We start from the raw sequence: 26,865 nt of genomic DNA on the forward strand, positions 1-26,865 counted from the left end.
TCATTTTTTTATACGTGTTTTGTTTTTAAAACATTTCAAGTTTCTCTTATCAGGTTCTCTTAGAATAATGTAGCACTTAGGGAAAAAAATACATGCTAGCAACCCTGCACTGGAGGCCAAGATGGAGAAGACCTCCACAGCCACCATGGCCTTGGCCTTGGTGCTCTGGTAAACGGGAACAAAGGTGACCCAGACACTGCAGAACACCACCATACTGAATGTCAGGAACTTGGCTTCATTGAATGTGTCAGGAAGGTTCCTTGCCAGGAAAGCCACAGTGAAGCTCCCTAGTGCCAGTGTCCCTAAGTATACCAGCATGCAATAGAATGCAGTAACTGAGCCATTGTTGCATAAAATGATGATATGAGCATGTTCAGAGTATGAATCTGTGTCAATATAGGGTGGTGAGGTTGCCAGCCAGATGCCAGAGGTAATAAGTTGGATCAGGACACAGAAGGGGATAACAGCATTGTAGATGCCTAAAACAAACAGCCTTCTCATTGTTCTTCCTGGTTTCAAGGCCCTAAAAGCCAGAATTACAGTTATGGTTTTGGCCAAAACAGTGGAAAGAGCCAATGTGAACACAAGTGCAAATGTTATTTGTTGCAGTATGCAGGAGACTGTGTTTGGGTGGCCAATGAAGAGAAAGGAGCATAGGAAGCAGAGGAGGAGGGAGATCAGCAGGATGTAACTGAGAGTAAGGTTATTGGCCTTAATGATGGGTGAGTCTTGATACTTGAGAAAGATCCCCAAAACTGCAGCTGTGCTAACAGAGAAGCCCAGAGCCATGCAGGCCAGAGACATGCCCAGAGGATCCTCAAAGGACAGGAAGGTCGCTGATTTAGGCAGACAGTGGTTTCTCTCAGGGTTTGGGTATTCTTGAATCAGGCAAGCAATACACTTCTGCTGATCTGTTGAGGGAAGCAAATGAAGATTTTATATACTATATTTACTCATCCCATATTCAATCCATGAAGAATGTATTCTTATGTTGTGTTTAGCCTGGCACATTCGGGTTCTTTATAGTGTCAAGATATATATATATATATATATATGAACTCTTTTGAGATCTCATTTCTACTCTCAGTCTTTTTTGCCTAGTGGTAAGCCTTCTGTTCAGTTTTATGACTGTTTGGGGCATCGAAAGTTAAACCTTTTGTGCTCATATTTCAATAACTTTTACCTGTCAAGTAACCCTTCATATAATTTTAAATTATTTATTGTTATTAATTCTTTGAGGTTTTAAATATGTACAATAATCATCAATATGATCAAACCTCACTTCCTATACTCGACTACCATGTGTTCACATTTTTCTCCTTTCCTACCCAATTGTATTCTCCCCCTTCATTCTCCTCCATGTGCTCTTCTCCTTTTTTAATTTCTCCCTTCCTTACACATTATACAGTTCCTTTCTGGCCTTATCTCCCCAACACAGGAAATACACAGACTGGGATTAGGGAATCCATGAAAGAAAAATTCAACTTAAACAAGTGATACACACACACACACACACAATCATACACACACATTTCCTCACAAAACGAAACAAAATGTCTACAAAGATTTCATTGAGTTCATTTTCTGTAGGCTATCTAATGATAAGTGTATTTTTTGTTGACAATCTAATGATGTGTGTAATCCCAGGCCTTTCCACTCACACCCCAGTTCCTCCAAAATGACTTGGAAGGTTATTTATTTATAGATAAATGCCTAGGCCATAAACTTGGCTTGTTGTTCAACTAACTTGTAACTTAAACAATTTGAACTATTATGTCTACCACATGGCTAGTTACCTCTCCTGAGTTTCATGTATCCAACTTTCTCAGAATCAGGGTTTAATCTCTGATCTTTGACTATCACCCAGAGTTTCGATCTCTCTACTGAAAATCCCACCTTCTACCTCTTGCCTATTATTAAGAGGCCATCAGCTTTTTTGAGAAATGATGCTGCCAAACCATATACAAGTAATTAGCCCTACAAATGAACGTGTGGTCTGTCCTCAAATATGCTTATTACCCATTAAGAGAACATTTGGAGAAACTGACTTTTCCTTTGACAGTGTTTCTCCATTGTAGAAAGCCTCTTAGGGTTCTTCTTGGCTGATTACTGGGACATGTAGCAGAACTTGTTCAGGTCTTGTGCATGCGGCCATGTTATCTGGGAATTCATATATGCATTATTTCTGATGTGAATATTTAGTGACTCATTTCAGATTTCTTTCATGTGTGTTATATTTTTAAGCTGTGCCTACAATAATAGGTTTCCACATGACCCCCTCAAATGACCCTTTGTATTAGTTGTCCCTGCCTATATTCCCTCTGCTACACTGTTCTTCAATCCTTGTCCCCATTTAACCCTGCTATGTGTTGCCATAATAATATATTATATTTACCCTTCTATGGGAGATCATCTTCTCTCTAATCCTACTAAACAATGTACTTAATCTCAGTGGTGTTTTGTATTATAGCACACATATTGAAGTTTTTATAGGTAGTATCAATATATAAGGATGTTGTAAAAGCCTTTATCAGAATCTAATAAGGTGCTCAATTTTTGTTGTTGTTGTTGTTGTTGTTCTTTCAGTTTGCTAATATGGTGGATTACATTGATGGGCTTTTATATGTTGAACCATCACTGAATATCTGGTATAAAGGCTACTTGATCATGGTGGATGATATTTTAATGTGTTCTTCGATTAGGTTTGCAAGTATTTATTTGAGTATTTTTTGCATCAATGTTCATAAGGGAAATAGTCTGAGAATTTTTTCTTTGTTGAGTCTTTATGTGGTTTAGAGATCAGGGTGACTGTGACCTCATAAAATGAATTTGACAGTGTTCCTTCTGTTTGTGTTTTGTGTAATAATTTGAAAAGTATTGGTGTTAGCTCTTCTTTGAGGGTGTGATGGAATTCTTTGCTAAAACAATCCGTCTCTGGAATATTTTCCTTTGAGAGATGTTTAGTGAATCCTTCTATTCTTCAGTGTTTAAGAGGTTATTAGCTTGTTTATCCAACCTTGATTTAACTTTGATAAGTTTTTTCTTACACAAAAACTGTCCATTTCACTTATATTTTTCAATTTTGTGGAGTACATGTTTTTGAAGTAAGATCTATTGGCTCTTTACGTTTCCTTGGTGTCTCTTGTTATATCCCTTTTTCCATTTCTAATTGTGTCAATTTGGATATTGTGTCTGTTGATTTTCTCAAAGAACCAGCACTTTGTTTCATTGTTTCTTTGTATTCTTCTCTTTGTTTTCATGTTAAGAATTTTATTATTGACTTTGTTATTTCCTGCTGTCTACTCCAGGTGGCTGTGTTTGCTTCTTTTTGTCTAGAGCTTTCAGATGTGCTGTTAAATGCCTAGTACAGGATCTCTCCAACTTCTTTATGAAGGCACTTACTGCTATGAACTTTCCTCTGAGCAGCTCTTTTGTTGTGTCTCAAAAGTTTTGGGATGTTGTGCCTTCATTTTCATTGAATTCTAGAAAGTCTTTTATTTCTTTGTCTCTTCCTTGACCTAGATGTCATTAAGTAGTGATTCAGTTCCAAAAATTTGTAGGCGTTCTGTTTTGTTTTGTTTTGTTTTTCTGTTGTTGTTGAAGTCCTGATTTAATCCATTGTGATCTGATAAGATTCAGGGTTTATTTCATTTTCTTGTATATGCTGGGTATTGTTTTGTGAACAAGTAAATATGGTCAGTTTTGAAGGAGGTTCCATGATGAGCTCAGAAAGGGGAATATTATTTTGTGTTTTTGTGAAATGTTCTCTGGATATCTGTTAGGTTCAATTGAGTAATAACATTTGTTAGTTCGATTATTTTTGTTTAGTTTTTGTCAATTGTGACCTGTTCGTTGGTGAGAAGTGAGGTATTGAAGTCACCCACTCTTAATGTGTGGGTTTGAATGCGTAATTTAAGGTTTAATGACTTTTTTTTACAAACATGTATACTCTTGCACTTGGAAAACTGATATTTAGAATAGAGACATCATCTTCATTTATTTTCCCTTTGATGAATGTGAGGTGTCCTTTTCCATCTTTTTGGTTAATTTTGCTTGAAAGCATATTTTATTAGACATCATCATGGCTACTACAATCTGTTCCTTGGGACTGATTGCTTGGTAATTATTTTTTCAGCCCTTTAATCTTAGGTGATGCCTACCTTTGTTGCTGAGGTGGGTTTATTGTATTCAATAGAATTTTCAATCCTGTCTTTAGATCCATGTGGTTAACCTATATCTTTTATCATGAATTGAGTTCAATGATGTTGAGAGATGTTAATGACCCAAGATTGTCAATTCCCATTATTTTGATCTTATTGCTATTACTGTTGGTGGTGGTGGTTGAGTGCATATATTTCTATTCTTTTGATCTTTCTTGTGTGGAATTATTTATTTTCTGTGTTCCTTGGGTGTAGTTAGCATTCTTGGGTTGTAGTTTTACTTCTAGTATCTTACATAGGCCTAGATTTGTGGTTAGATATTGTTTAATTTGGTTTTGTTATAGAATATCTTGTCTTTTTCATTGATGGTGATTGAATGTTTTGCTGGGTATAGTAGTTTAGACTGGCATCTGTAGTCTCTTAGAGACTGCAAATAATATTCTCAGGCCCATCTGGCTATCAGAGTCTCTATTGAGAATTCCAATGTAAGCCAGTGTAAGCCTTTACATGTTACTTGGCCCTTTTCCCTCATAGCTTTTAATATTCTTTATTCTTATATTTAGTTTTTTATTATTATGCTGTGGGAGGATTCAATTTTTCTGGACCAGTATATTTCATGTTCTATGAGCTTCTCCTGTGTTTATAGTCATCTCTGTCTTTAGGTTAGGGAAAATGTCTTCTATGATTTTGTTGAAAGTATTTTCTGGACCTTTGGGTTAGGAGTCTTCTCCTTATTCTATTCCTAATTTTCATCAGTTTGATCTTTTCATGGCATCCCAGATTTCCCTGATGTTTTGTGTCAATAGTTACTCAGATTTAAATTTTTTTGACTAATGCATCAATTTCTTTTATAGTATCTTCTGTGTCTGAGATTTGTTCTCCCATCTCTTATATTCTGTTGATGATGCTTACATCTGTAATTCATATTCTCTTCTCTAGGTTTTTCATTTCCAGTATACAAATAGAAAATTCATACCATCTTTTTAAGATTGGGAGGCAGGGAGAATTGGTTTCTTAACAGATCTGTGTGTCCCCCCCCTCCCCAAGCCATGAAGATTCAGGACTAGGACAAAATACATATGAAAGAAAATTAGATTTTAGCAGAGCTGGACAGTTTTTCTCCACACCATGTGGGTTAAGGGACCAAGTCAAAATACATTCAAAAGAGATGCACACAATTCAGGCATCCATGGCATAAGCTAGGCCACAACTGCACTTCCCAACATAGGCAACACTGTAGGTGTCCAGCTTGAGATCCACTTTGTCTTCTCAAACACTTCTAAGTTGCCTCAGCATAGATGCTAAGAGTCCCTATTATACAAGGAAGCCCTACTGCTCAGAGGGCAAAAGACAAGGCTACATGCCTCCCACAGCCAAAAAAGGATAAATACAAATATAAAAAGATATTATTTAATGTATATAAAGAGAAATGGGATATAACTGTGTATATATCTACAAAGAAATTAATCTCCAGAGAAGGGAAAAATAAAAAGTACTTTAAATTAATTTTAAAATAGAAAATAAATAAAGCTATAATGAGCCAATACTATCACAAACAACTGGGTTTTTTGAATGTGGGCTCCATGAGAACCCTGAGACAATTTAGCCTAACATATGACACATTGTTGGCCTAAAAGTAGGCTCATATAATAAATAAAAGAAATTTTTAAAAGTTAAAGAGAAAAATATGTCAATTTAATTTATATAAAGAGAAATTGGATATAAGTATATTTATCTACAAAGATATTAATCTCCATAGAAGGAGAAATAAATAAAAATTTTCTTTAATTATTTTTAAAGATAGATGGAGTAAAGAGATGGAAATTTCTTTAAATGTTTTAAAGTATGCATAGATGAATAAATGAATCCAGGCCTTTGATCATAATTTGTAGGGGACAAAGGTATAAACACAGATTTCTTATAAGTCTAAAGCCAACCTAGTCTATAAACAAATCTGGGTAGCTTGGACTATACAGAGATGCCGTATCTCAATACATAATAATTGTTTTAAATGTTTTAAATTTTTTAAAGTGTTTTAGTTATCAAAATAAAGATGATCATAGGTTTCATGGTTATATATCACAAATAAGTGAGAAAGGTCAAAGTAGAACACACCTAAAGAAAAAAGAGGCTGCTAAATTTAATCAATGCACACTTTCGATGACTTCAGGTTGCTGGACCAAAGACATGGTATTTTGGGAGAGAGGCTTTGTATCTGAGTTAACGGGAAAGAAATCAAAAGGCTTTGCACTACTTCCAAAGTAATATAGATTAGACATGACCAAGGAAGACCCCTGAAGATCATGGCTACAGACAGGAAAGAAAAATTCAAGAAGACCAAACAGGACAAGTAACATGATTTGTTGACCCCTTGACATGAGAACAGCTTTTAAACTGGCTGACATATAAAAATGTCTCTAGCCAAAACTTCAGCTATACATAGCCTATAAATCTTGTTAGCTACAGAATCCTCAAAATCGATCATGCTATCCTCCCATATGTCATTAATGAAGATTTATTACAATTTGGTTATTGATCAAACTAGCTCACAAAAAGACATTTTTCTTTCACCTGCTCAAACAAGGAACAAAAATTCATCCGTAACCTAACTCTGCACCTCATACATTCCATACAAATATCTTTATAGATCAAAATGTCGGCTGTAATGTTTATATATTGCAGAAAGAGACATCAAGAGGGTAGGCCTGACAAGGTTCACCCTTGGAGATACAGAAATGACTTGCTCTTCCAGCTCCCTGCATGATCTTGCTCAAGTAATGCTGTTTCCAGAGACTTGCTTGGAGAATAGCTTCAAAAGTGTTGCTCTGCCACTCTTGGGAATATACCCAAAAGATGCCCCACAATGCCACAGGAGCACATGTTCCACTATGTTCATAGCAGTCTCATTTGTGATAGCCAGAAGCTAGAAACAATCCAGATGTCCCACGAGAGAAGAATGGATAACAGAAAATGTGGCTCATATACACAATGGAATACTACTGGGATATGAAGAATGAGGACATCATGAGTTTTGCAGGCAAATGGATGGAACTAGAAAATATCATCCTGAGTGAGATAACTCAGACCCAAAAGGACATGAATGGTAAGTATTCACTAATAAGTGAATGTTAGCCACCCCCCTGCCCCAAATAAAGAATACCAAAGATACAATCCACAGAATTCAGAAAGGTCAACAAGCTGAAGTGCCTAAGTGAGGATATCTCAGTCCCACTTGTGAGGGAGAAGAAAGGAATCACTAGTGGACTGGGGTGGGGGAGAGTGGGGGGAAGAGGGAAACCTGATCTGTTATTGGGTGAGAGAAAAGGACTGAAGCCCTGAGTGCCAGCAGAAAGAATGGAAACAGGCAACTTCGTAGATAGGAGGTTGGGGGAACCCTCCAGAATGCATCAGAGACTTGGGAGGTGAGAGATTCTCAGGACCAAAGGGAGGGACCTTAGATGAAATGCCCAAGGAAACTTATAGAGCCCACCTCCAGCAGGAAGACAGGGCATCAAATGAGGGAGAGGGGGGTTATCGCACAGTCACAACTCTTATCCATAATTGTTCCTGTCTGAAAGAATTACAGGAATGGAAATGGAGAGGATACTGAGGAAAAGAAGGTCCAGCAACTGGCCCAAAGTTGGATCTAGCTTAAGGGGAGGTCCGAAGGCCTGACACTATTACTAAGGATATATAGCACTCACAAAAGGGACCTAGTATGGCCACACTCTGGAAGACTCAACAAGCAACTGAAAGAGTCAGATGCATATATTTGCACCCAAACAATGGATAGAAGCAGCTGACCCCTGTTGTTGAATGAGGGAAGGCTGAAAGAAGCTGAGGAGAAGGGCGATCTTGTAGGAGGACCAGCAGTCTCAGTTATTCTGGACCTCAAGATCTCTCAAACACTGGACCACCAAACAAGCAACATGCACCAACTGATATGAGGCCTACAACACACATAAAATAGAGACCTCTGTTCATTGAGAGATGATGCACCTAACCCTCAAGAGACTGGAGGCCCCAGGAAGTTTAGAGGTCAGGTAGGGTGGGAGGTGGGGACATCCACGTGGAGACATGGTGGTGGAGAGGAGGTATGGAATGTGGAACAATTGGAGGGTGGACACAGGCAGGGATAAAATGTGGAGTGTAAAAAAATTAATTAATTTTTAAAAATGTGCTGCTAACCCCTGATGGTGTAAATTGCCCTGGTACTGTTTGTATTTTGATGCAAATTCCACTTTGCCAATAAGGGCTGCATGAGATGAGGAGTGAATCATGTACTCAGGTGACTTCAGGTAACTCTTCTCCACATTTTAACTTGTAAAATAAAGGATAGAGCTGGTGATTGGGCATTGGAAGAAAAATGGAGCCAAAAAGTTTTAGGAAAAGAAGGAGAGAGCATGAGGGAGGGGGAAATGAGGAGAGAAAGGAGAGAGAGGATGAAGTGAGGAGGTGGAAGGAAAATGGAGCAGAAGCATGTGGCCTGGAGAAACTGCAAGTTATAAGGAACCTTATAGCTGAGGGATGTAGTAGTGTAGTGGTAGATCTGCCCAATCTAGATGCACACCTTGCATTCATATTAATCAAGTTGTGTTTTCCTTGCATGGGTTTATTTGGCTTAGAGGTTTACTGCAACAACAGAAACCTTATCTTTAATAGCCAGAAGCTGGAAACAATCCAGATGCCCCTCAACAGAGGAATGGATACAGAAAATGTGGTTCATTACTGCTCAACTATTAAAAACAATGACTTTATGAGATTCACAGGCAAATGGAGGGAACTATCATCCTGAGTGATGTAACCCAGACACAAACAAACACACATAGTATGTACTCATTGATACCTTCCATACAACCCACAATGTCTCACCAAAATAACTGCCTAAACATGAGGTACTACTGTACTAGGTCAACAGCAACAGACACATCTACACAAAGAACAAGAGGTACCAACTTGAGACCCATTCCATAAGAGATACCCTACCCTAGCACAATTAATGATATTATGCTACACTTGCAGACAGGATCCTAGAATAAGTGTCTTCTGAGAGGCCTTATCCAGCAGCTGATGGAAACAGACACCCACAGTCAAACATTAAGCAGACCTGAGGGAATCTTGTGGAAAAGGGGGAGGAAGGATTGAAGGAGCAAAGAGGTCAAGTATAGCACAAGAAAATCTATAGAATTAAACAAAGGGGCCCAAAGGAGCTCACAGAGACTGAATCACCCACCAGAGAGCATTCATGGAATGGACTTAGGCACTCCACATATGTAACACGTCCATAGCTTGGTCTTCGTGTGGGACCTCTAACAGCAGGAACAGAGGCTAGCTTTGATTCTGTAGCCTGCCTTTGGATCCCTTTCCTCTAAGCAGGTTGCCTTGTCTTGCCTCAGTGGGAGCTGATCTGCCTAGTCTTACTGCAACTTGATAGGCCAAGGGGTTGATATCCACAGGAGGCCTCCCATTCTTTGAGGAGAAGGGGAGGGGAAAGGGAATGGGAGAAGTGAGAGAGAAAGACTAGGAGGAGAGAAGGGAGGGGAGGCAGTGATCAAGATATAAAGTAAATCTAATAAAACTTAAAAATTAAGCCCCTTGTTCTTGCAAACTTTATATGCCCCAGTACAAGGGAACACCAGGGCCAAGTGGGAGTGGGTCGGTAGGGGAGCAGGGTGGCAGGTGGGTATAGGGGACTTTCAGGATAGCATTTGAAATGTAAATGAAGAAAATACCTAATAAAAAAATTGAAAAAAATCTCTGGAAGGATGAAGGAAGCTGAGAAGGGCAATTCTGAAGGAGGACCAGCAGTCTCAATTAATCTGGACCCCCAAGATCTCAAACATTGGACCACAAAACATGCAGCATACACTACCTGATATGAGGCCCCCTACACACATACAGTAGAGGACTGCTCGGTCTGTGTTCATTCAGAGATGATGCACCTAACCCTCAAGAGACTGGAGGCCCCAGGGAGTTTAAAGGTCAGGTGGGATGGGGAGTGGGGATATCCAAGAGGAGACAGGTGGGTGGGGAGAAGGTATGGCATGTGGAACAGTTGGAAGGTGGATCAGGAGGTGGATAGAATAAAATATGAAGTGTAAAAAAATTAATAATAAAAATTAATAATTCCAAATAAAAAACTTAAAATATTTAAAAACAAAACAATAAAACCCAAGAGAAAACTAACAATGCTTAGATAGCAAGACTTGATCTGCCCCAGGGAACAACACACCAACTGGGCATTCAATACCAAAGGTTCAGCCCTGAGAACATATGACAGTTTTGTCTTACAGACCAACCAGTTATACAGTTATATATAATAAATTATGTATGCTTCTATGCATGTAAAAAATGCATGAAAAATAAGATCATTTGTGTGTGTGTGTGTGTGTGTGTGTGTGTGTGTGTGTGTGTGTGTGTGTGTGTGTGTGTGTTCTCAGGGCTGACCACATCTCCAGACAATGATCATCAGGCAGGTATACCTTCATGTACATGTTTTTCAAAAAATTTTTCAAAGACTTCTTTTCCTATTAGTTTTGATATTCAAAATGAAAACTATGGGTGTTGTAACTTAATTCAATGGATGGAACCTTTAGGAGACAGTCCCACGTATACTTGTTATAGGCTTAGTGTCAGGTAAGGATCATTGTGATTTTTTATTTGTCACAGCTAGCTATCCTTGACAATTGCACATCTCAAATATAATGGGATTCCTATAGCATGGATCACTGCAAGAGCTGAGATGAACTTTCCATTTGATGAAAAACAAGTTTTGGAATTAGGGATATAAATGGCATAATACCATGAAAACTGCCACTCAAACCTTTATACATTGTGAGGTATCAACACTGATTACTAATGGATGTGGGAAAGAGTGACAGAGACATAGAGAACAGTGCTGCAATATGATGCCAAGGACTCTTCTTAAGTTTCTCCTTGTTTGTTCAAGAGCATTGAGAAAAGGAATTTTTCTACCTGTTAGGTTGGAAATGTGCTTCTCTGGACAAGGCACACAAGAAAAACAGCAGACAGGCCTTTCTTCTTGTAGAATTTTCCAGAACCCTGGACCACAGCTCTGGGTACATACAGACTGAGGAGTCTGAGGGCAACACAGAAAAAGTGATCATGATATCGCACATTACTTTAAAATATTTTAAAGCAAAACAACTTAAATGCATACAACCTATAGAAATTGTTCATATTTGTAAAGAACTGTGAGGTCTTTATATGGGAGTATAGAATGTAGAGTTGAAGTTGGCATACTTTCCATTGCTTAATGTTCAACACTATTATTTTTTTTAATTTTTTTATTAGATATTTTCCTCATTTCCATTTCCATTGTAACTCACTTCTACTAGCCTTTGTAAATGTAAGGAATATCTATACTTTTGATGTTGAGGCAGTAAGCCGGAACTCCTTTCTTGTTGGAATGATGGAATAGTTCGATTGTCAGACACAAACCAAGTCACACTTGCCTCTTCCATTTCTACTTTTTTATTCTCCATCTTGTCATAACATACATTCACTCTGATTCAGCTGCAAAGGGAAGTTTACTTTCCCATGAAAGAGGGTTTGGCCATTGGTGGATGGTCACAGCTTTCCATGAAATCATCAAGTGTTGATATTCCATGTACACAAAATTATGATCCATTACTGTGAATCTTATCTTTGATTCCCCATGCTCAGAATAGTGCCATGCATTTTCTTTCAAACAGTAGTGACTCCATCACTTAGGATTTTCTCCAATTACCTTCTTAGTTAATCACACTGTTGTCCTAACACAGCTTTAATTTGTTAATACTTTAGAAATTGTGAATGATATGAAATATTTCCATCCTTTTCTTAGACCTCCTTCTTGCCATAATTTGGACTCAGTTTCTGTTTCATAAACATCTCTATGTTAACAGATATATGGGACAGGATAACTGGCCCAGAAGATAAGAAAGCATACTGCTCTTGCAGAGAAATACTAGTTCAGCTTCCAGATCATAGGCAGCTCACAAATATTCATTACACAAATGAATTGAATCAAAACTCAGAATTTATACCTCTCCTGGGCATATATCCAGAAGATGTCCCAACTGGTAAGAAGGACACATGCTCCACTATGTTCATAGCAGCCTTATTTATAATAGCCAGAAGCTGGAAAGAACCCAGATGCCCCTCAACAGAGGAATGGATACAAAAAATGTGGTACATTTACAGAATGGAGTACTACTCAGCTATTAAAAAGAATGAATTTATGAAATTCCTAGGCAAATGGATGGACCTGGAGGGCATCATCCTGAGTGAGGTAACACAATCACAAAAGAACCTAAATGATATGTACTCACTGATAAGTGGATATTAGCCCAGAAACTTAGTATACCCGAGATATAAGATACAATTTGCAAAACACATGAAACTGAAAAAGAACAAAGACCAAAGTGTGGACACTTTGTCCTTTCTTAGAATTGGAAACAATCACCCATGGAAGGAGTAACAGAGACAAAGTTTGGAGCTGAGACAAAAGGATGGAACATCTAGAGACTGCCATATCCAGAGATCCATCCCATAATTAGCCTCCAAACGATGACACCATTGCATACACTAGCAAGATTTTGCTGAAAGGACCCTGATATAGCTGTCTCTTGTGAGACTAGGCCGGGGCCTAGCAAACACATAAGTAGATGCTCACAGTCAGCTATTGGATGGAGCACAGGGCCCCCAATGGAGGACCTAGAGAAAGTATCCAAGGAGCTAAAGAGATCTGCAACCCTGTAGGTGCAACAACATTATGGACTAACCAGTACCCTGGAGCTCTTGACTCTAGCTGCATATGTATCAAAAGATGGCCTAGTCGGCCATCACTGGAAAGAGAGGCCCATTGGACACACAAACTTTATATGCCCCAGTACAGGGGAATGCCAGGGCCAAAAAATGGGAATGGGTGGGTATGGAAGGGGGGGGGCTTTTGGGATAGCACTCTAAATGTAATTGAGGAAAATATGTAATAATAAAAAATATTTTTAAAAAACTCAGAATTTATTTCTTCTTTATACTACCTCACAACCTTAAAAGGACTATGGATATCTGCACATGAATTGTGTAAAATGGTAGTATTCATTGAGCATCATCATGAACTTGTAATTAAAAATTGTGTGCATGTATATATACACTGTGTGCATGTGTGCATGTGTATACATAGAAACACAAATGTCTGTATATAGCCCTGAACACTGATTTATTCATTCATGGCAGCATGAATGAACACACACAAATTCAAGTTAAATTCAAGATAATTCTATCTATAAGAAAAAGCTAAGACAGTGTGTGTGTGTGTGTGTGTGTGTGTGTGTGTGTGTGTGTCAAAAAGTCAGTTTCTGGAAAAGTGGTTTATTTCTGAATAACAAGAATCAAACAGAGCTAAGGAGATGGCCCAGTGTAGAACATGCTTGCCACGTAAGCATTATGTCTGTGTTTGATCATGTGTAAGGGATAAAAAAAAAATCCTGTGTGCAGAAATATATGACTGTAATCCCAACTTGTTGGTAATGAAGGCAAGGAGCCAGGAATGGGCATGCTGTCCAGTGAATACAGAAAAATAAGAAAGCAAATGGTTTAGAGAGAGATCTTGTTTAAAACTGAAGAAGAGAGCAACTGAATAAGATAACCAGTGTTCACTGTGGCTTCAATAGGCACATGGATTCACATGCATGAAAACTCACTCACAAGCTCACAATGAAGATAAGCTCTTAGAAGTAGAAATAATTTCAAAATTTCAAAGAGATACAATGCAATCAGTCAACTTGCATTAGAATTTTGAGATATTTATTTACATATTAAAGGTTGAAATTTTGCCAAACCTGATTAAAATTGTTTGGCCATTTAATCAGAGATTCATTGATGAATAAGCTTTGATCTTGTGGACTCTTGGAGACAAACTCTCCGACTTTAACTAGATATGAATGCTGCTTAGTATATTTCATGAAATTTTGTATTTCATATATTTCCATATGATTCTTATGCTCATCAAAACTTATTGGGTCCCCAGCAGTGTTGGTAAATTGGATTTTCCTCAGAAATGGATGCAGCTGCAGAGAGACATCAATTGCATATGAGTGATGCATACAAATAACTGGTTGATGACTGTGCTGGCCGGTTTTGTGTGTCAACTTGACACAAGCTTGAGTTATCACAGAGAAAGGAGCTCCAGGTGAGGAAATGCCTCCATGATATCTGGCTGTAAGGCATTTTCTAAATTAGTGGTCAAAGATTGAAGGCCCATTGTGGGTGTTGCCATCCCTGGACTGGTAGTCTTGGGTTCTATAAGAGAGCAAGCTCAAGCAACCCAGTAACATCCTTCCATGGCCTCTGCCTCAGCTCCTGCTTGAGTACCAGTCCTGACTTCCTTTGGTGATGAACATAAATGTGGAAGTTCAAGCTGAATAAAACCTTTCGTCCCCAACTTGCTTCTTAGTCATAATGTTTTGTGCAGTTATAGAGACCCTGACTAAAACAAATTGGTACCAGCATAGTGGGGAATTCTTATGACAAGGTGACCATGTTTTGAAGAAAACTGTGTAAGGACTTTCGAACTTTGGTCTAGAAGAGCCATTGGGTTTTAAGAGCTCAGTGAAGAACAGGCAGCTGGAGCCTAGAAGATAAGCTATGTGTTGCAAAGAGCAGACCTGGAGAAGTGACTCAAGTCCTTGGAGGAACTCAGAAGATGGTAAGTGGATCCCAGATATTGGGAGGTTAGAGTTTGATTTTGCTTGTTGTGACTGTGCCCCGATATTTTTCCCTCTTGAAAGAAGTATTTTAGTGGAGCTCTCAGTTAAGAGACTGAATTGTAAAATTCAAAATGAAGGGTTTGAACTTTTAATATGCAAAGACTGTGGGACTTTTAAAGTTATTTAGAACTTGGGGGTGAATAAGAAAGTAAGGGTTAAGGCTTAATCATAATGTGTGTGTCAAGTTGACAAAAGGTCAATTGTACTGGCTGGTTTTGAGTGTCAATTTGACACAAGCTGGAGTTATCACAGAGAAAGGAGCTTCAGATGAGGAAATGCCTCCATGAGATCCAGATGTAAGGCATTTTCTCAATTAGTGATCAAGGGCAGGAGGCCCATTGTGGATGGTGCCATCCCTGGGCTGGTAGTATTGGGTTCTATGAGATCAAGCTGAAGCAAGCCAGTAAGTAATATCCCTCCATGGCCCGTGCATCAGCTCTTGCTTCCGGACCTGCCTGAGTCTCAGTCCTGATTTCCTTTAGTGATGAACAGCAATATGGAAGTATAAGCTGAATGAAGCCCTTCCTCCCCAACTTGCTTCTTAGTCATGATGTTTTGTGTAGGAATAGAAACCCTGACTAACATGATAGGCCCTAAGAGCAATCCTCTTTCTCCCTAATCTGGCCTTCTTTTTGAAGAACCTTTCTTTGAGTAATTGACTCTCTATTTGTTCCAGTGAGATGAACTTCTCTCACCATGAAATTAGTGTAGGGATTCCTAAACCCAAATGCAAATGTTGTCTAAGGGATGAAACAACATATGGAGCATGTTGTTAGTGGGAAAAGGCCCTGTTTCTTTACCCTGCAAAAGAAAAATGTTTCCAATCAAAAAATATGGATGTTTTGGAAATTGGAATAAATTTTAAGCACCACTATGCTAGTGGTTTATAGTTGTTAATATATTTACCTTCTTTATGCCACCCAATGAATACAAGTTTGTAAGGTTAGTTAAATAAATATGTATACATATAGATATAGAGACCATCTTTATGTGATAGTATACTAAACATTCAGAGTTCATTTTTCAATTCTTTATCTTTGACTGAATAGAAAGTTCATTAGACTTGTTCAACAATTTTCTTGATAATAACCTATTTGAAGGTCATAATAAAGGCTCATGAGTCCTAAGTTTATATCTGGTTTGGTTCAAACCTAAATATAACTATTACTAATATTAGGGATATGGCTGACACACATGAGCTCTGTTTGTAACATTTCTAATTGAAGGAGAGTTTTGGATTTCACCTTCATTGTACCTTATTAAGAGTAAATAGAGGCATCTTGGTTCCGGGACTCCGCCAAAAGTAGTCTGCACAGGAAAGAGTGTGCACTACAGAAGCTAACAGCTTCTGGGACAGGCGGGAGCCACAGAGCTCCTGAGGCAGCGCCTTTTTCAGGCTCCAGACATCCAGCCACCTTCCCGGACAGAGGACAGGTGTCCTCCCGGCCCGGGAGGCTTTTGCCTCAGGATCGGCGAGAGTCATCTTGGTTCCAGGACTCCGCCGAAAGTAGTCTGCACAGGTGAGAGTGTGGACTACAGAAGCTAACAGCTTCTGTGACAGGACAAAGCAACACAGCTTCTGGGAAAGGTCCTGTTTTGGGCCTTCATTGTCAGCCAGGGGGAGATCCAAACCCCAGATATCTGTACACCTTACCTGTAAGAGGAGAGCTTGCCTGCAGAGAGTGCTCTGACCACTGAAACTCAGAGGAGAGAGCTAGTCTCCCAGGTCTTCTGATAGAGGGTAACAGAATCACCAGAGGAACAATCTCTAAACAGAGACAACTAAATCCAGAGATTACCAGATGGCGAACGGTAAACGTAAGAATCTTACTAACAGAAACCAAGACCACTCAACATCAACAGAACCCAGCACTCCCACTTCGCCCAGTCCAGGGCACCCCAACACACCCGACAAGCTAGACTTGGATTTAAAAGCATATCTCATGATGATAGTAGAGGACATCAAGAAGGACTTTAATAACTCACTTTAAAAAATGCAGGAGAACACTGCTAAAAAGTTACAAGTCCTTAAAGAAAAACGGAAAAACAAAATCAAACAGAAGTCCTTAAAGAAAAATAGGAAAACACATACAAACAGATGATGGAATTGAATAAAATCATCCAAGACCTAAAAAGGGAAGTAGACACAATAAAGAAAACCCAAAGTGATGCAACGCTGGAGATAGAAACCCTAGGAAAGAAATCTGGAACCATAGATGCCAGCATCAGCAACAGAATACAAGAGATGGAAGAGAGAATCTCAGGTGCAGAAGATTCCATAGAGAACATCGGCACAACAATCAAAGAAAATGGAAAATGCAAAAAGATCCTAACTCAAAACATCCAGGAAAACAGGACACAATGAGAAGACCAAACCTACGGATAATAGGAGTAGATGAGAATGAAGATTTTCAACTCAAAGGACTGGCAAATATCTTCAACAAAATCATAGAAGAAAACTTCCCAAACCTAAAGAAAGAGATGCCCATGAACATACAAGAAGCCTACAGGACTCCAAATAGACTGGACCAGAAAAGAAATTCCTCCTGACACATAATAATCAGAACAACAAATGCACTAAAAAAGAATACTAAAAGCAGTAAGGAAAAAAAGGTCAAGTAAAATAAAAAGGCAGGCCTATCAGACTTATACCAGACTTTTCACCAGAGACTATGAAAGCAAGAAGAGCCTGGACAGATGTTATACGGACACTAAGAGAACACAAATTCCAGCCCAGGATACTATACCCAGCCAAACTCTCAATTACCATAGATGGAGAAACCAAAGTTTTCCACGACAAAACCAAATTCACACATTATCTTTCCACAAATCCAGCCCTTCAAAGGATAATAACAGAAAAAAAACACAATACAAGGACGGAAACCATGCCCTAGAAGGTAATCCCAAAACAAACCTAAAAGAAGACAGCCACAAGAACAGAATGACAACTTTAACAACAAAAAATAATAGGAAGCAACAATTACATTTCCTTAATATCTCTTAATATCAATGGACTCAATTCCCCAATAAAAAGACATAGACTAACAGACTGGCTAAACAAACAGGACCCAACATTTTGCTGCTTACAAGAAACACATCTCAGAGAAAAGGATAGACACTACCTCAGAGTGAAAGGCTGGAAAACAATTTTGCAAGCAAATGGTCTGAAGAAACAAGCTGGAGTAGCCATTCTAATATCGAATAAAATCGACTTCCATCCCAAAGTCATCAAAAAAGACAAGGAGGGGCACTTCATACTCATCAAAGGTAAAATCCTCCAAGAGGAACTATCAATTCTGAATATCTATGCTCCAAATACAAGGGCAGCCACATTCATTAAAGAAACTTTAGTAAAGCTCAAAGCACACATTGTACCTCACACAATAATAGTTCAAGACTTCAAGACACCACGTTTACTAATGGACAGATCCTGGAAACAGAAACTAAACAGGGACACAGTGAAACTAACAGAAGTTATGAAACAAATGGATCTGACAGATATCTACAGAACGTTTTATCCTAAAACAAAAAGATATACCTTCTTCTCAGCACCTCATGGTACCTTCCCCAAAATTGACCACATAATTGGTCACAAAACAAGCCTCAACATATACAAAAATATTGAAATTTTCTATGCATCCTATCAGATCACCATGGACTAAGCTGATCTTCAATAACAACATAAATAATAGAAAGCCAACATTCACGTGGAAACTGAACAACACTCTTCTCAATGATACCTTGGTCAAGGAAGGAATAAAGAAAGAAATTAAAGACGTTTTAGAGTTTAATGAAAATGAAGCCACAAAATACCCAAACTTATCCGACACAATGAAAGCATTTCTAAGAGGAAAACTCATATCTCTGAGTGCCTCCAAAAAGAAACTAGAGAGAGCACACACTAGCAGCTTGACCACACACCTAAAAGCTCTAGAAAAAAAGGAAGCAAATTCACCCAAGAGGAGTAGATGGCAGGAAATAATCAAACTCAGGGGTGAAATCAACCAAGTGGAAACAAGAAGAACTATTCAAAGAATCAACCAATCGAGGAGCTGGTTCTTTGAGAAAATCAACAAGATAGATAAACTCTTAGCCAGACTCACTAGAGGGCACAGGGAAGGCATCCTAATTAACAAAATCAAAAATTAAAAGGGAGACATAACAACAGATCTTGAAGAAATCCAAAACACCATCAGATCCTTCTACAAAAGGCTATACTCAACAAAACTGGAAAACCTGGATGAAATGGACAAATTTCTAGACAGATACCAGGTACCAAAGTTAAATCAAGATCAGGTTAATGATCTAAACAGTCCTATAACCCCTAAAGGAATAGAAGCAGTCATTAATAGTCTCCCAACCAAAAAAAGCCCAGGACCAGATGGGTTTAGTGCAGAGTTCTATCAGACCTTCAAAGATCTAATCCCAGTTCTTCACAAACTATTCTAAAAAATAGAAACAGAAGGTACTCTACCCAACTCATTCTATGAAGCCACAATTACTCTGATACCTAAACCACAAAAAGATCCAACAAAGATAGAGTACTTCAGACCAATTTCCCTTATGAATATCGATGAAAAATACTCAATAAAATTCTCACTACCCGAATCCAAGAACACATCTAAACAATCATCCATCCTGACCAAGTAGGTTTTATCCCAGGGATGCAGGGATGGTTGAATATATGGAAATCCATCAACGTAATCCAGTATATAAACAAACTCAAAGACAAAAACCACATGATCATCTCGTTAGATGCTGAGAAAGCATTTGTCAAAATCCAACACCCATTCATGATAAAAGTCTTGGAAAGATCAGGAATTCAAGGCCCATACCTAAACATGATAAAAGCAATCTACAGCAAACCAGTAGCCAACACCAAAGTAAATGGTGAGAAGCTGGAAGCAATCCCACTAAAATCAGGGACTAGACAAGGCTGTCCACTCTCTCCCTACTTATTCAACATTGTACTTGAAGTCCTAGCCAGAGCAATTAGACAACAAAAGGAGACCAAGGAGATACAAATTGGAAAGGAATAAGTCAAAATATCACTTTTTGCAGATGATATGATAGTATATATAAGTGACCCTAAAAATTCCATCAGAGAACTCCTAATCCTGATAAACAGCTTTGGTGAATTAGCTGGATATAAAATTAACTCAAACAAGTCAATGGCCTTTCTGTACACAAAGGATAAACAGTCTGAGAAAGAAATTAGGGAAACAACACCCTTCTCAATAGTAACAAATAATATAAAATACCTTGGTGTGACTCTATCTAAGGAAGTGAAAGATCTGTATGATAAGAAATTCAAGTCTCTAAAGAAAGAAATTAAAGATCTCAGAAGATGGAAAGATCTCCCATGCTCATGGATTGGCAGGATGAATATAGTAAAAATGGCTATCTTGCCAAAAACAATCTACAGATTCAATGCAATCCCCATCAAAATTCCAACTTAATTCTTCAACGAATTAGAAAGGACAATCGGCAGATTCATCTGGAATAACAAAAAACCGAGGATAGCAAAAACTCTTCTCAAGGATAAAAAAAAAAACCTCTGGTGGATTCACCATGCCTGACCTAAAGCTGTACTACAGAGCAATTGTGATAAAAAACTGCTTGGTACTGGTATAGAGACAGACAAGTAGACCAATGAAACGGAATTGAAGATCCAGAGATGAACCCACACACGTATGGTCACTTGATCTTTGACAAGGGAGCTAAAATCCATCCAGTGGAAACCAGACAGCATTTTCAACAAATGGTGCTGGCACAAGTGGCGGTTATCATGTAGAAGGATGCGAATTGATCCATTCCTATCTCCTTGTACTAAGGTGAAACCTAAGTGGATTAAGGAACTCCACATAAAACCAGAGACACTGCAACTTATAGAGGAGAAAGTAGGGAAAAACCTCGAAGACATGGATACAGGGGAAAAATTCCTGAATAGAACAGCAATGGCTTGTGCTGTAAGATCGAGAATCGATAAATGGGACCTCATAAAGTTGCAAAGATTCTGCAAGGCAAAAGACACTGTCAGTAAGACAAAAAGACCACCAACAGAATGGGAAAGGATCTTTACCTATCGTAAATCAGATAGGGAACTAATATCCAATATATATAAAGAACACAAGAAGGTAGACTCCAGAAAATCAAATATCCCCATTAAAAAATGGGGCTCAGAGCTGAACAAAGAATTCTCACCTGAGGAATACCGAATGGCAAAGAAGCATCTGAAAAAATGTTCAAAATCCTTAATTATCAGGGAAATGCAAATCAAAACAACCCTCAGATTCCACCTCACACCAGTCAGAATGGCTAAGATAAAAATTCAGGTGGCAGCAGATGCTGGTGAGGATGTGGAGAAAGAGGAACACTCCTCCATTGTTGGTGAGATGGCAAGCTTGTACAACCACTCTGGAAATCAGTCTGGTGGTTCCTCAGAAAATTGGACATAGTACTACCGGAGGATCCAGCAATACCTCTCCTGGGCATATATCCAGAAGATGTCCCACCCGGTAAAATGACACATGCTCCACTATGTTCATAGCAGCCTTATTTATAATAGCCAGAAGCTGAAAAGAACCCAGATGTCCCTCAACAGAGGAATGGATACAGAAAATGTGGTACATTTACAGAATGGAGTACTACTCAGCTATTAAAAAGAATGAATTTATGAAATTCCTAGGCAAATGAATGGACCTGGAGGGCATCATCCTGAGTGAGGTAACCCAATCACAAAGGAACTCACACAATATGTCATCACTGATAAGTGGATATTAGCCAAGAAACTTAGGATACCCAAGATATAAGATACAATTTGCTAAACGCATGAAACTCAAGAAGAACAAATACCAAAGTGTGGACACTTTGCCCCTTCTTAGAATTAGGAACAAAACACCCATGGAAGGAGTTACAGAGAAAAAGTTAGGAGCTGTGATGAAAGGATGGATCATCTAGAGACTGCCATATCTAGGGATCCATCCCATAATCAGCTTCCAAACGCTGACACCATTGCATACACTAGCAAGATTTTGCTGAAAGGACCCTGATATAGCTGTCTCTTGTGAGACTATGCCGGGGCCTAGCAAACACAGAAGTGGATGCTCACAGTCAGCTATTGGATAGATCACAGGGCCCCCAATGGAGGACCTAGAGAAAATACCCAAGGAACTAAAGGGATCTGCAACCCTGTAGGTGCAACAACATTATGAACTAACCAGTACCCTGGAGCTCTTGACTCTAGCTGCATATGTATCAAAAGATGGCCTAGTTGGCCATCACTAGAAAGAGAGGCCCATTGGACTTGCAAACTTTATATGCCTCAGTACAGGGTAATGCCAGGGCCAAAAAGTGGGAGTGGGTGGGTAGGGGAGTGGGGAGGGGAGTGTATGGGGGACTTTTGGGATAGCTTTGGAAATGTAAATGAGGAAAATACGTAATAAAAAATATTTTTTTAAAAAAGAGTAAATAATCTGTAAAAGCAATTATTTTCTCAGGTACCTTTGATCCTAGTATAGACAGTTGTTATTTTTCACAAAAGGTTCTATTGTTTTAGGTTATTGAATATAGATTAAATTAAACGTGAATAGCTACTGTTGAATATGGTCAACATGTCTATATCTTCTGACAGCAGATACAGTGCATGAAAATGTATAAATCTTCATGACGGAACTCTATAATTGGCATTAATTCTAATTGGATTTCTTACAAAATTTCATCCCAAACTAGGAAAGCATTTGTTTAAATATGTTCAAATTTAATATTATGAAATAAAATCTATCAATCTCAATATCATGCACCATTATTTCAGGCACATACACACCCATTGTGAAAGAAGCATCTTTCACTTTTTCTTATTATTTTAGTTATCAGATGAAAAAGTATTATGTGCTTGACCTTAGTAACTTACTATCAGTATAATTTCCCAAATGCTTTCCTTGCTTATGATGGTGGCTTACCTGCCAAGGAAGAAACCTGTCATGATTTTTGTCTTCATGAGATCCTATTTCTGTTTTTCTCAAAAACATATTATGAATGGCATGGGCCACTGCATACACTGTATTCCATATGGAATAGCTGGCCTCAGAAGGGATCATTATATCATTTTCTCCTTCTTTATTCTTCAGAGTAATATTTAGTGGACAGGGTTTATTCCTTCCACATAGCAAAGCAGGAGGTGCGCAATCAAACTTGTCAATCCAGAATTTATAGAAGTAAAATTCTCCTGGGTAGTAGGAGGGTGTGAGTGATTCGAGAAAGTTCTTGAAACCAGGGATATTTCTCTTCTTGGAAAATAGTAAGCTTCCTGTGAAAAAGTTTATCAAATCCTTCCTCTTAAAGAATACAGACTCTAAGTATACTAAATGGAGCTTTGCCATGATCCACACCTTCCTTCTGCTTGACAGAAGTTTATTTTCCAAACAAAAATACAGCAAGTCATCTATATCACCATAGAGTATGTTCACATTTACTTGTGGATGGTGGTTCAAATTTGCCAATCCAACACCAGATGTATACTGTACCTTCCAATTTGTTTTGAGGCTTTTCGTAAAAGCCACACAGATGTCTTCTGATACCATCTCTGCTTTCAGGTGAGAGAGGAACTCCATTCCCTTCAGATCATCAGACACAATGACCCCCACCCACTTCCAGCCAAAGTGCAGCAATACAGAGATCACCCCTTGTGTTAGAGCTGTGTCCTTAGGAGACATCTGATAAAGGGATGGGAATGTATCTTTGTCACTGAGCATGGAATCAAAAGGTCCATAGTTGACCTGAAGAAGCAAAGCAAAACCTGGTGATTCTGAGTTTCTAGCTATTTGGAGTCATCATGCTCAGAGAGCAAGTGAGTACATTCTTCACATATGAGGGTCAAAGACTGAATATTGGTGAGGAGAATATTTTCTGTGCGATTAGATTCTCTTTCTCATTATGTGAATGAATACAGTCTTTGTCAAGGACATGGGCAATTAGTTACTTCAAGACCTGAATGGGCCAAGAAATAAGCGATTTTATGTTTAATGTGTTTGAGAGGCATGGTAGGTTCATCTTGTTCCAAAAGCAATGTAACAGAGTGCTGGGTGTAGACAAAGACTGAAGAAAGCATTACCAAGTGCACTCACTCTGATCATCAAACATAGCATTTCCCAGAATTTTAGCTTTAACAAAGAAATATATACATAAAAAACAAAGAGATTTTTATATATTCAGTTGTTGAAGTTAGCAAAGGTTAGGACATGAAGATTGGGGGTAACATAGTCAGAGATTATTGTCTCTTTATTTCCTCCCTAGCGAAGGATTTGACAGAGTTATCACCCAGCCAAAAAAAAAAATGTAAAATACAAATCACTGAGAAAAAATGTATAAATCATGAATTTATTTTTTTCTAACATTAGGATGCAATATAATTAGAATACATTTCTGAGTTGTTTAAATGAGTGATAAGAATCAATATATAAAGGTCACAGATTTTAATCTTGACTATTAGGTGAAGTTGGGGGTCACCTAATATTTTCTCCCTGTAGTATTGTCTGATGATTGTTTCTTTGCTTCAGGAGGGCCTGGCAAGAGCCTACTGTGAATGCATATTTAAGGATATTTTCTCTATGAGTAATATCAGATACTTTTTTTCGACGAGGTCATAAATTTCTTGGATCACTTGCATTGGTTCTGGCCTTGAGAATTGTTCCAAATTTAGTTACATAGTCTAGACTCTCTATTCCTCTATGACAATTATTGACTACTTGATGGACTACGAAAGATTTATACCCTAGCTTGGGTAATTAGTTATTATTCAGCCTGAACAGTGACACTGTCTCTTGTCAGTGTTTGGATGAAGAATCATGAACACTACTCAGTGATTTGCTCAGAATTTTACAGATTTTACTGCTCATGCTTTTCATCACACTCTTTCCATTAGTGAACATTGTGGAATCCATGTAATTCATTCACTTATATTTTTAAATCTGCCTATCATAAAATAGACAACTTCTCTGCTGTTTTATAACTGTGTATGTGTTTCTGTACACCAAAACATTTCTAACTTACTTGTGGAATTTTGTAGCGCTCCAAAAGAGATCCAATACCAGCAGAATATTCACTCCTAGTTCCTGAAATTATTCCAAGAGCTTTGTATTGAGTTTTGCATTTATAGTTAGGGATAAACTCATTCCTTCCAGACAGCCACATTAGAGGTCCCTCCAAAGTTCTTGGGTGAAAATTAAAGGCATTATAGATGTGGAAACCCAAGGTAACATTGGGAAGCAGGTGGGTGTCCTTATTGATTTCATCAATGGCAAAGTATAAGGTCATCAAATATTGATAGTTTTTCCATTGTAGTCTAAATGGGAGGGGCAGAATGATGAAAACAGTCCATTTTTCTCAGGAAATCTTTACCAAATTCAGGAAATAAGAGTTTCTAAACCCTGATTTCACCCATGATTTGTAGATATTGTATAAATGAGCCCCTACCAACTCAGGAACATTATGGGATGGCCCTTAAAGTCTCAGAAATTGAGCTGTATTCCAGTAATTCATTTTTTGTAGACATTATTTGGATTGAAGTGTCACCTCTCTGTGACATATGATTATTGAATATGTAGGTGCTTATGATGTTTCTATTCATGCAGGTAGTAGACAATGCAAGAGTCACTAAGGTATTATCTAGGAATGTGAAAAAGAACTTCCTATCCATAATTTTGTAATGATTCAGTTTCATATTCACTTATAATTTATGATTTTCATACTTAAAATTGTACCAAGTTTGCTTATATTTATTCATAGTATCAAAGCTTTTCCTTAGGGGATAGAAAGATGGCCAGGCAGCTAGGTACACTGAATACTCATGAAGAAAACTTGGGATCAGTTCCCTGTGGCCACAGTATAGCAGAACCATCTGTAGCCCCAGGTCATGCAATAATCTTCTGGCAACTGTAGGTACCAGGCACACATGCAGCATACAACCATATACAATAAGGTTAACACTCAGCTGGGTGTGGTGGCGCACACCTTTAATCCCAGCACTTGGGAGGCAGAGGCAGGCAGATTTCTGAGTTTGAGGCCAGCCTGGACTACAAAGTCAGTTCCAGGACAGCCAGGGCTACAGAGAAACCCTGTCTCAAAAAAACAAAACAAAACAAAAAAAAGGTTAAGACTCAAACACATGAAAAAATAAATTAACCTGTACAATAGTGTTTCTGGGGCTTAAGAAATGACTGAGATATTGTAAGTAATTGCTGCTTTTCCATATTTTGCATTAAAATAGTATGTATCACCTGTTCTACGGTGTCTTCCTCTGGACTTTGCAGGCATGAGGTACACATGTGGTACACAAGCAAACGTGCAAGTAGCAAAAACATTCACAGACATAAAATAAAAGTAAAGAAATCTTTAAAATCTTTAAGAAAAATTGAAAAGAAAATAGTGTATGGGCTTGATTTGTGTCAACTTGACATAAGTTGGTGTTATCACGGATAAAGGACTTTCAGTTAAGGAAATGCCTCCATGAGATCCAGCTGTAAGGCACTTTCTCAATTAGTTATCAAGGGGGAATGGCTCCTTGTGGGTGATACCATCTCTGGGCTGGTAGTATTGGGGCCTATAAAAAAAATCAAGCTGAGCAAGCCAGGGGAAGCAAGCCAGTAAGGAACATCCCTCCACAGCTTGTGCATCAGCTCCTGCTTCCTGATCTGTTTGAGTCCCAGTCTTGACTTCCTTTAGTGATGAACAGCAACATTGGAGTTTAAGGTGAATGAAGCCCTTCCACCCCAACTTGCTTCTTGATCATGATGTTTTTGCAAGAATAGAAACTCTGACTAAGATAAATTGGTAGCAGAAATGGGGTGTTCCTGTGACAATGTGACCATGATTTGGTGAGGACTGTGGAAGGACTTGGAAATTTGGTCTAGAAAATCCATTTGGCGTTAAGAGCT

At 38.4% G+C, this 26,865-nt stretch overlaps 1 protein-coding gene across 1 annotated transcript; it reads right to left on the reverse strand.

Annotated features, from left to right (window-relative positions):
• On the reverse strand, positions 1-25,264 carry Vmn2r18 (vomeronasal 2, receptor 18). Its single transcript, NM_001102582.1, has 5 exons — positions 24,979-25,264; positions 22,894-23,729; positions 14,006-14,233; positions 11,136-11,259; positions 1-911 (listed from the first exon to the last, which is right to left on the reverse strand). The coding sequence occupies exons 1-5, from the start codon at positions 25,244-25,246 to the stop codon at positions 1-3; spliced, it is 2,367 nt and encodes a 788-aa protein (NP_001096052.1). The 5' UTR covers positions 25,247-25,264.
• Between the last annotated feature and the right edge of the window lie 1,601 nt (positions 25,265-26,865).

Source organism: Mus musculus, chromosome 5 (genome assembly GCF_000001635.26).
Source record: "Mus musculus strain C57BL/6J chromosome 5, GRCm38.p6 C57BL/6J".
NCBI classification, from domain to species: Eukaryota; Metazoa; Chordata; class Mammalia; order Rodentia; family Muridae; genus Mus; species Mus musculus.

What these genes read in the sequence shown, in the direction of transcription:
- Vmn2r18 (NM_001102582.1), bottom strand. Translation starts at nt 25,246, where the DNA reads ATGACCTTATACTTTGCCATTGATGAAATCAATAAGGACACCCACCTG. An exon ending in GGCCAAACAATTTTAATCAG is followed by an intron (nt 11,260 to 14,005) that starts GTTTGGCAAAAT and finishes TGTTGCCCTCAG; the next exon opens with ACTCCTCAGTCTGTATGTAC. An exon ending in GCACATTTCCAACCTAACAG is followed by an intron (nt 912 to 11,135) that starts GTAGAAAAATTC and finishes TTCCCTCAACAG; the next exon opens with ATCAGCAGAAGTGTATTGCT.